We start from the raw sequence: 10871 nt of genomic DNA, 5'->3' as shown, positions 1-10871 counted from the left end.
TGAGATACTGGTGTGTATTTTAGCGTTCATGCAAGTGTCTAGAAAGGAAAAAGACAAAAAAAGACCAATCAATGATTCAATCAGGGCCTGGAAATAAACGCATCAATGGCCACCCAGGGGAAGCAGTGCAAGAGTAAACATTAGTCCTGCCAAGAATAAGAGATGGGATGGGGCCTCAGAAAGGAGCTTTGTCCCAGAAATATCATATTTCAAGAGGATTTTCGTTTTCAGTGGCTGCATGTATTAAAGCCCAGGAAGGATTAAACATACCCCTTGCTGCCACACCATGAGAAAGACCCAATCCAAAAGCCCAGAGAAAGACTTGGCTTGACTCTACCAAGCTTTAGATAAGACACTGTTGGCTTTATTTTCTGCTTTTCCTTTTTTAAATTGCTCACTAGCATCTGGAATATTGACATCAACCCATTCACCCACCCTCCAAACCCTCACATATAACACGCTAGGTGTAGATCATGAATACTTTAGGTCTATCCTCTGGGGCGATGCTGGAGTTGTCCACCTCTATCAGGATGTTCTTGTCGTCTCGGGTGACTGGCGCTTGCTGTCCACTCTGCAGGACTTCTGGTAGATTCGCTAAACTGACGTCCATGTCTTTGAAGGCATGCAGTAAAAACACCCCCAAAATGATGGTGAGGAAGCCACAAACTGTCCCAATGATGTCCACTACAGTCATGGTGACCCACTCCTTAAAGAGGATGATGGAAGTTGTGATGACGATGGTGGTGAACAGCACATAGTAGATGGGAAACACCAAAGAGGTGTTGAAAATGTCTAGAGACTTATTGAGGTAGTTAATTTGTGTAGTGATGGATGCCACCAGCGTGACGACGAGGATCCACGTCAACGGGTGCTGCAGCACAGGCCGGCCAGCAAAGAAGCCCTTGATGGCAATACCCAGGCCCTTGACCGAGGACACAGAGAAGGCACCGATAACAGAGCAGATGGTGAGGTAGATGAGGATGTTGCTCCGGCCATAGCGGGGTGCGAGGTAGAAGATCAGGAGGAAGCAGACAGCCAAGAGGATCGCAGCATAAGTGAGGAAACCTGGAAAAGGGAGAGAAATAACTCAAAACTGAGCGTCAGGGATGGGGGACAGAGCAGTACACACTGCCCAGCCCCAAGAGAGAAAACACCACCTCCTGTGTACCTGGCTCTTTCAGCTTTGACCACATTTCGTCCAGAGTGGTGACCTCCTCGTCCTCTGGGGCATGTATCACCATCACGGTGCTGCCCACGAGGCTCAGCATGCAGCCCAGCTTTCCCAGCAGGTTGAGCCGTTCTCCAAGCAAATACGAAGACAGGATGGCACTGCACAGGACAGAAAAATGTCAACTGGTGCTTTCAAGTCCTTTAAAGAAGGAATACCAGCTAAAATAAGGTAAAGACTGCCCTTATGTGATACAAGGACACAAATCTGGAGTAAATTGGTTGGATTCCCGTGTGTTAACACGCAATCACATTGCATCTGCTGACAGCTGAACCTGCAGAGGGGCAGGTGTGGTCTGTAGATCACAGCTCAGGTATCAGCAAGGTGAAAAAAATGCTGAATGTGTTAGCACATCTTCAGAAATATTTTCAAGGTCTCCAGATCTACTCATGAGCTGTTGGGCATTATGAAGCCTTTAGTGCCCAAGGAAATTACTTCAAGGACCAGTGTAACAGAGAACAAAAACCCCAAGCTAACAATAGAAGAGTTACATTAATTTTAACTAAATCATCAGACCTACTAAGCCCCAGAGAAACTCTGAAGGTACCGGGGCTATAGATACATCTGCAAAAATAGTTGTTGTCCATAAAAATGCGGGGCAAGACACCAGAGCGGTCCCAACTCTCAGTGTGCTTGTGCATTTCACAGTATCAGTGCCATAAAACCTCCAGTACCTGGAGTCAGGTATTTTGATATGAATCTCCTTTTTAAAAATAAAAAAAATTAAATAGGGTTTTTCAGCCCTTTCAGCAACAGACAAAAGTACAAAACCACAACATCAGAGCACCCTAAAAGCCTAGAAAATAAAAGGTAAACGAAAGACAGTTTAAAAACAAGCCTGATATTTTTGACCATTTTAGATTTTTAGTACTGTTTGTTTAGTACCAAAACAAAAAAACCCAGCCTTGAATTGGCTAAAGAGCTGGAATAAGGAAGGAAGTAACACTGATATATGCAATAATTTAACTCGAAGTATATGTGGCTGCTGTCCACATGCAGCATTTCCAGAAGGGCATGCTACTTAATTCAGTGGTTTCCAAATGATCCCCCAAAAGGACAACAACTGTTAGAGCGTTTTTCAGAAAACACCAAGACATTTTTTCCTTTCAGCAGAATAAATCATCTTAGCAACACGTCAAGTCTTTCAAGACAAACAGTCAAATAAAAAAAGGCAAATTGCAAACTATAGACACATAAATCACCTTATGAGCACGCTCAGAGCCCCCAGAGGTGTGACAATAGTTGCAGGAGCAAAGGCATAGGCGGCAAAATTGGCAGCTTCCCCTCCGCCCACTAAACAAACACAAGAAAAATAAATAGCAGTGAGTTACAGTATACTTTTTGTGCTTTCTCTTGTGAGCTTGCAAACTAGTAAGATGTTGGTTAGAGAGTGGGTTTTATTATGGGAGTTTCATGCTGTTTCTAAACAGGGCCAGGTAGTGGGTGAAAATCTCTTTATTACAAATTAATGCAAGCAGGGAGGCATCCCTGGAGCCCTGCGCCCAGAGGGAGAAGGGCTGGGGGTGGCAGGGCTTGGCCATGTCACAGCTGACCCATATTAACTCATTAACCCCTAACCCAGCCAGCAGCGTGGTGCGGCTGGGTAATTAATGAGGGGGTGGGCAGTTGTGGGAGCCCCAGTGCTGGGAGGCTGCTCCTCACCTACAGAGTGTCTCCTTGGGGCTGTGGTGTCACCTTCTGGCTGAGCTGTCCTTGTCCCCTGAGCAGTGAGTATCGTGTGCTTGCTGACGGGTTGTGCTACGGTGGTTGCGCAGCAGGAGCCGCAAGGGCAAAGCGAGGTGGGGGCACCTTGAGCTGCTGCAGCAGCAGTGAGAGCCAGAGAAGACTGCTCCGAAAAACCCTCTTGTGAAATCTGCCGCTCTCTGCACAGCTATCAGTCCAATTTGAGAAGATACTGTAATGTTGCAGCAAGGAAAAAAGGTTTTAAGGGAAAACAAGTTTTGCTCAAGAAAGGAGCTGCTACCAACGCCTCCTTGTTATCTCCCTTGTGCTGCAGCTGTAACCTTCCCCAGAGCCCCCGGGCATTCATGGGAGGCTGTTTGCCCTGTGCCTGGCACACAGGCAGACCAGGCAGCTGCCTTATTAAAACCTGGCTTTTCATGCTTTTGATCGGGTAAAACTGAGCTAGCAAGTCCTACCAGCTCTGCAGGAGGACGGTGAGGGAGATCCTGCGTGGCTCACTGCCTCCGCTCTCCTTGAGGTACCTCTGCTGAGGATGGGTGAACTCGCCAGAAAAAAGACTTTGAATGACCAGATATTGGGCTTGTTCCACACCTGAATCAGGGACAGACCCTGGCAAAACTGCAAACTCAGGGAAACAGCTTCTACTTACTGGTTAACAAGCCAGCCCACCAGAGCCAGTCCTTTAGGTAGCCATGGCCTCCGTCTCCTGGGGAAGCAAAGCACACAGGTGTGCAGGAGTTAGCAACCACGTTCTTCGGAGCAGGAGATGAGAAATGTCCCTTTGGAGAGGGACAAATTGCAAGGGGAAGAGTGTGATAAAGAAAACAGCTGGGAAGGACAGAATATACAGACATGCTATCCTACATGGAAATTATGCTGAGTCAAGGGATTAGCAGAAGCTGGCGCTTAGGACTGGACAATGCAAATACAATAAAAGCAGTGGTTTAATCCTGGGTGGCAATGGGAATGGCACCCGTTGCCCCAAAGCCACAGAGGTTATCAGCCTGGGGTGCAGCCTGCCCTGCTGCAGCATGGAGCTGGGGGCCGCCCTTCAGCCCTGGGAGCTGTGGTCGTCCTCGCTGGTCCGTCAGAGTGCGTCGGCCCCTAAACCCAGCAAAAAACACCCCAGCTGAGCTCCCACAGACCAGGCACGTCTCATCTTGCGTGTCCACTTGCCTGTTCCCTGCGGGGTGCTCCTGGAGCAGAGGGGCGAAGGGTGGCAGGGGCTGCTCTGTGCTGGGTGCCCCCCACCCAAAGGCTGCTCTGCGGGATGCTGCCAGCCCGCATCCTGCCCGCGGGGAGCTGCGCTTCACCTCGCATCGCGCCGGCTCGCCGTGGAGTCTCACGCATGGGCACTAAGGTAAGGCAATGAGTTTTTCCAAACCCAGCTCAAGTGGGGGTTATAGCTATGAAGGATGAAGAGGGGAAAAGCCGGTCGGTTGCTCTGTGCGGGCATGTGGTGCCACAGTTTGTGTTGCTGTACAGCCGCGGTGAAGGCTCCCTGCGTCCCGTCCCAAAGCTGTCTGCTCCTTTTGTACCCTGCTTTGTATCGTAGTTGTGTCATAGGGCCCCAGCCTGAACTGCCAGAAATCCTAATGTTAAATTCATGTGGAACAGTCATTATGTGACTGAGTGTTTCTGATGAAAAATGGTTCCTGGCATGGGAACAACTAAATGAAAGAAAATGCGCATATAAATGAGGAATAATGGACATACTGTGGTGGAACTAATCCAGCTCTGGTCTTAACCCACAAGCTGTTAGATGTAAGGAGCTTGAGCCTGCTGACATTGTGAACCCTGATTTTGCTGGGTCAGAAGGAGCCCATGTGTTTGATGCCTGACCTGGCCGGAGCTGTCAGTGACAGCAGTGTTTGACCTGCCTTGGAGAAAAGTGATGTGCTCAGATAGCAGGGGTGAAACACTGGGACTGAGAGAGTGAAGGGTGAGCTAGGGAAAGGGGGAATGAAGAGGCGGACAGGAAGAGTTTGGGATGTGTGGAAAAAAATCTTTTGCTAGAATTCAGCCTCTTCTGGTTCCTCAACAAGTTCACAAATGCTGAAGTTCGAATGTTATGCTTTGGTATTCCTTAGAAATTGCTGGTTGGTTGGTTGGTTTGTGGGTTTTTGCTTCGTCGGGGTTTTTTCTCAATAACTCTTTTTGTCAGTTGCAGTTTTCTGTCATTAATCTCTAATTCCTGGTTAAACATCTTGAAAAATAGGGAGGGGTTTGCTCGTTTTAGTTACTTGGCTCTGTTGTGGGAGGAGTCCATGGAGGGAAGGAGGAGCGAGTCATCTTTTACAGTAGAAACAATACTGATATTTCATTGTGCAAATGTAACGCCCAAAAGCAAACCCATCTGAGTTCAGCAGTTGCATGTGGCCAGCCTAATGGCAGAGGATGGAGACGGGCTCGAGACTGGCCTGCGGCTCGGGTGCTGTTGGTGGCTTTGCTGGTTGACTCTGGACAGTGACTTCATCGTTCCGTGCCTCTGGGTCCCATACGGGGACACAGTAAAATGGGGATGGTGATATTTACTTCTTTTGTAAAATGATTTAAGAATTGTTCCTAGGCCAGAACTGGGAAGCAGTAGTATTTTAATTATCATTATTTTGTTTTGTAGTTATGCAAGTAGGTCAGCTGCCAGGTAGGACTTACGCTGCTGCTACAGCACGTTTGCAATGCTCATGGGATGCGTCCAATTCCGCAGTGCAATTCTGCTGTAGGCAGTGCTCCTCCACCATTTCCCATCCATATATACGTGCACATAAACACACGCCTCGCCCTAAGAGCTTGGTGCTAGAGGAAAGTTATCTACGCATTGTTGAGCAACATACCTCAGAAGTATCTTTCTGAAAACCACAAGCAGAGTTAGCGCAGATCGCAGGCGTGCAGTCCTGCAAGAGCCACATACTATGTGGCTCTTGCTAATGCAATTAAAGCACATGGGGCTGCATCCTTGTCCCAGGGACTTGGTGGCAAAGCTGCCTAGCGCATCAGTAAGAGCAAGAGTGGGGTCATGGAGCTGTGCTGCTCTGTGGCACAGCGATGACTTGCACCTTTGTGCAAAGGGGCCCATTTCAAAGAGCTTTCAACACTCTGCTTCCTCCTGGCCTCACACTTTCCTGTGTAAGAGCTGCGATGGGCACATATTGTTCTGGTGGGCGCACATCTGATCGCACACTGCGTGTGACTTGCTATGTGTGGTGCAAGGCAGGGGAATGCTGCTTTTAGCTGAGCCCTTCCGATGCAGGGCTCTGTAAATTAGCTCCGCAGCTCCAGCACAGCACTGCTCTCTGGGTCTTGCACACAAAAATGCATCCACAAAAGGTCTTATTTACATTGCTGATGGAAGGGTGATGTGTACCCAGAGGTGTTCCCTTGCCTTGTGAGTGCTGGAGTTTGGATGATGCATGTGGGTCTGGGATCAGGTGGACCTCCTGCCCCCCACAAAAGCCTTACCTGCCCTGGTGCCTCCCTTCTCCACCAGCCGTAGCAGCCCCTTCTTCTTGAGGATGACGCTGCTTCCGATGAGGAAGCTGGAGAAGACGGCCAAACCCAGGCCAATGTAGAATCCATAACTGCTTTCCAGCCGAGTTACCCAGAAGTTATCCAAAGTCCCGTTGTCCTGGACAGAGTCAGCTGGGTCAGCATCGCTGATCACTCGGCACACGACTCGGTGAGAAAGGCACAAAAGGGTGACCAGAGACCCTGTGAGACCACCATGGAGATAAAACAGCAAATTACTGATGTGACTACCAACAGTGCCTCCGTTGGCCTTTGGACTCATTCAGATGTCCCTCTGAACAGCCACCCATGTCACTTAACAGCACATAGAGCTCTCAAAACCCCAGGACGCCTCTTTACTCACATGTGGAAATGGCAAGGTGTTGAGTGACAGATTTATGGCGTGCAGTTCAAGCAGCTCGTTGACACTGAATGTGTCTGCCAGTCTACACGCTGAACTGGAAGGCCACAAGGACCACTATAATAATGTAAATTGAATTTCCAAATATCTCTCCCAGAGCCTCTCCACCAAACTCCAATGTTATGAGTTTGAACTACGCCTTATCAACACTCAACCTTGTTGATTCAAAGTTGGTGCTTTCCAGCCAACTACTCCTCTCATCTGCCAGCTCGCCTGCAGCTTACGGCTTTGGGTTTAACGTGGAGTGATGCCAGTACTTTGTAACTGTGCATCTGTTCCAGCTCTGTGTACCGAGCGGTGCCATGGGATTGTTTGTAAGACAACAACAGGCTTGTCCTGGACCAAAGTCTCATCTCTACATTGCCTCTACTGTCTAATGGTTTTATTCTACCTATTTGCAGAGTGCCTGAGCGCTCGTAAAGCACACCAAGTCCTGCCAGCGTGGAAGGACTGAAAGCAGGCAGGGTTTTCTGCTGTTAACACCAAAAGCACTAAGCTCCCGTGTCTCTAGCCAAGGCGTGTTGCTGTGTGTGGGGAGGAAAATTGCTGAGTTTCTTCCTACCCTCACGCTCCTACCACACCCAGCACATCTTTCTATTGCAATCTTCACTCTGAGTGTAGCAAAGCCAGCGGGACCGGGGGGAACAGAACAGCCAGGTGGAGCGTTACAAAAGTCCCTTTGTAGTAAAAGACTTTAACTTTCTGCCTGAACTCACATAGGAATTACAGAGCAAGTATTTGTGTCTCTGCAGGCAGGGGTATGCAGTGGCTGAACCGCTCGCAGTACCGCCGGCAGCTGGGCATGGGTCCCACCGTTTTCCTGAACCAAGGCTTAGATCTTCTCCAGCTGCACCCCCACTCCCTGGCACACATAGCTGAGGATTTGGATCTGAACTGGATCCAAACTTTTCCTAATGGAAAAAATTCCAGTGACTTTCTAGATGAGTTTCCAAAGGTTCCCTAATAGGTTTCTCTTCTAATGGAAAAACATCCTTGATTGTGGAAATATTTCCTGGGGAGGCATCTTGCCTCCTGGGCTGGGTGAAAGTCTCCACAATGTGCTACTGGGCACAAGCATGAGGCAGTGGGATGGGGTGATTCCCGACTGGATCAGGTAATTTTTAAAGGGGAAAAAAAAAAAATCCTAGCTTCTCTGCAAGCGCTGTAAGGCTGGCGGGACGCTTGCTGCTGGCAGAGCAGGCTGCGTGTGGCTTGAGGATAAAGGGACTTTCCCCATTCCTATACGGACCTCAGAAGAAAGGAAAAGAAACCAAAAAAAAGGAAAAGAAACCTCAAACCCAGACAAACAGAGCCGTGAAGGAGAAGAGCCGCAGAGGCGGGGGGGATAAGGCCGGGGGTGCAGCGGGCTCAGCCGGGCAGCCGCCCCCCTCCCCGGGGACCTCCCCGCCGGGCCGGGCCGGGGTGCACCCACCGTTGCTGCAGCTGCTGTTCGCCTCCAGCGGCTCCATCTCCTCCGGACGGCTCAGAGCATCCCGGCGCCCGGGCAGAAGCGGCTGCGGGCGGGACTGGGCAGGGCTGGGCCGGGCTGCCAGCACCTGCCCGGCCGGCTCCTCCTCCGGGACGGGGCCGGCCCGGCGCCGGGCTCGGTGCACCGGCAGCAGCTGCCTGTGCAAGCCTTGCACGCTCCCTGGGCGAGCCACCGCCCTGTACAACCCCTGTGCCCCAGCCCCGCTGCTGGCCCTGTGTCCCCTGCCTGCTGGGGGCCAAGCGGAGGAGGGGATGGTGGCAGCAGCGGCTGGGTTCAACAGCCCTTGCATAGATCCCCGGGCTCAGCCCAGACAGGGATTTTTCCTCTGGAGTGGTTTTTTCTCACGGCGAAGCCCAGTTGCGGTGGCTGAGCTGTGGGACACTGGGTGCACGCTGAGCGGGTTGTGCACGCCGCAAAGCTGTGGACTTCATACGTGCGCAGAGAGCGGAGGAACAGAAATTAAAAGTCAACAAGAGAAATTAAATCCTGAACAGTGCTTGTACTCCTGAAGATATCTCCTCTTACTAAAAGAAACTGTAACTGCCATTAGTACAGCAAGGAAACATTTCAGAAAGTGTCCTGTTGCTTCAAGCATTGGTGCTCATTACTCTCCACTTAGTACTAGGGCTGTGTGCAGTAGGTTGTAGGACTGAAGGACGAGGTTGGGGGGCTGAGAAACACGTAGAGGTCTAGGGAAGATGGATATATCCTAATGGAAGTTTTGCGGTGGGTGCGGGGTTCCCTGCATCGTGTACTTGCTGGGCAAAGGCATGTTTTCTGCTGAAGGTCGGGCCAAATTTCCCTAATGGACCTTCCTGACTTTCGGGCTGCAGCAGGAAAGGGCAGGCTCCAGGCAAAGGTGCATTTGAAAAAGTAATGCCAACAAAAGCTGAGTGTGTAATGACAAGGGCACTCTTGGGCTGTAAAGTGTTGTGCAGAAGGAAATCGGAGATCCAGGACACAATTTTACCCGCAGCAGCAGCTGTGATTTAAGACTTAACTGCCTCCACGCTGAATTCCAGCCCTGAAAAAAGTCAGCTCCAGCCCATGGGCTCCTCCATCACTTCAACTCATTTTATTTTGTGGCTGTTTAGTTGGCAGCCTCATCGTGGCCATGTGGTTCAGCCCGTGCTATAGACTGGGGGCTGTATCTCCCCCACCAACTCCCCGTCCCACTGCAGCTGAAACCTCCCTTGCTAATATGAGCCTGTGACCGTTCTGGAGCGTGTTGCACGCCAGCGTGTTCTGCCTTCATCCCCACCCTCCTCTGCCGCCGTCCGCCGTTCCTGTGTTTGTGCGCGGTGGCCGTGTGTACACAGAAACCTCCTGCCGATACAAAAGCCCTTTTGTTGCAGCGGGAGCCATTAGCCGGATTTTGCTGTAGGTCAGCAGAGATAAGTAAAACCAATAGTAAACCCAATAGCTTTTCTTCTGCAAGCCCACATTCATAGGTAGAAACGGTATCTGTCATAAGGCAATATAAAGATGTAAGATCTGCAGGATCTGAACGTGTCTGAAAATTTGCCTTTTTTCCTCCCTAAAATATATTACCTGTTGCTACAGAAATTGCCCTTAGACCGTGAAGCTGCAGCATTGCTAGCACCGCACGGCTTCTTCGCTCAGCTCCTGATCCTATCTCTGTACAACTGTTTTCTCCAGCAAATGTCATGGTCAAGTGTTTTGTGAGTCATTTGATGTTAATTGGGTCTGTTCATCAGTCGCAGACCTGCGGGTCCCTGGCTGGGAGAGGCTGTGCCAGCCGAGTCCCACGTCCTCCCCTTTATCACGGGAGCACTTGATAATCAATCCAAATCGTGTGGCAGCGGGTTTTGATGTAGGAAATGAAACGTGCACTGATTTATCAGTGGTCTGGGAGCAACTTCTGCTGCTGTTATGTATTATGCAGGCAAAAGGCACCCTTGGGCAAGACAATGATGGCAGGATTTGGCCTTTATTTAGTGAATTTACTTGCTGATGCTGGTTAAGAGTTATTCACGCAATGTATGAATGTGAGGCTGATTGCAGAAAGCGAGGTGACGGCGGAGCAGGACAAGTGTTGCTGTGTCTGGGGTGCTGACTGCCCGCGGCCGGCTGGGGGAATTCGTGTCCCCGTCCCCTCGCAGGCTGCTCCGCCTGCTCGCTCCGGTGCTCAGGGGCACTGTGGGGCTCTCGCCTTTGCTGGACCTTCTCCAACGCCCCGAGGTCTTGCTCGTAGCTGGGGAGTCCTAACGGTGATGTGGTTATTGGCAGTTAAACTGCATCCAAAATCATCTCCAAGCCTTTGTGGGTGAGCGTTGTTGACATCTGTGCTGAGCGCAGTTCCCCCCTGCGCACAGAGAGGTGTTAGGGAGGGAGCAAATTTTTATGGAGGGGGCCTGGGGTTAAAATAATCTTTTTGGTCATGGTGCAACCTCATAAACGACTGCCACAGCAGAGCGGGTGGTGCAGTCAAAAGTAAAAGGCACTTTGGGCTGTAGTTTTACCTTCCTGTGTCAGCTTGATTTCCTAAAGGAAAGGGCTAATGT

At 50.3% G+C, this 10871-nt stretch overlaps 1 protein-coding gene across 1 annotated transcript; it reads right to left on the bottom strand.

Moving 5' to 3' along the window:
• Window positions 1-460: 460 nt before the first annotated feature.
• NIPAL4 (NIPA like domain containing 4) lies at window positions 461-8326 on the bottom strand (the record flags this gene model as incomplete). The annotated part of the gene is made up of 6 exons (XM_082323853.1): window positions 461-1065; window positions 1169-1329; window positions 2431-2521; window positions 3582-3638; window positions 6392-6640; window positions 8290-8326. 6 exons carry the CDS (start codon window positions 8324-8326, stop codon window positions 461-463), a joined length of 1200 nt encoding a protein of 399 aa, XP_082179979.1.
• Window positions 8327-10871: the final 2545 nt, after the last annotated feature.

This window comes from Platalea leucorodia (assembly GCF_965183815.1).
Source record: "Platalea leucorodia genome assembly, chromosome: 11".
NCBI classification, from domain to species: domain Eukaryota; kingdom Metazoa; phylum Chordata; class Aves; order Pelecaniformes; family Threskiornithidae; genus Platalea; species Platalea leucorodia.
This window is presented reverse-complemented; position numbering and strand designations above follow the sequence as displayed.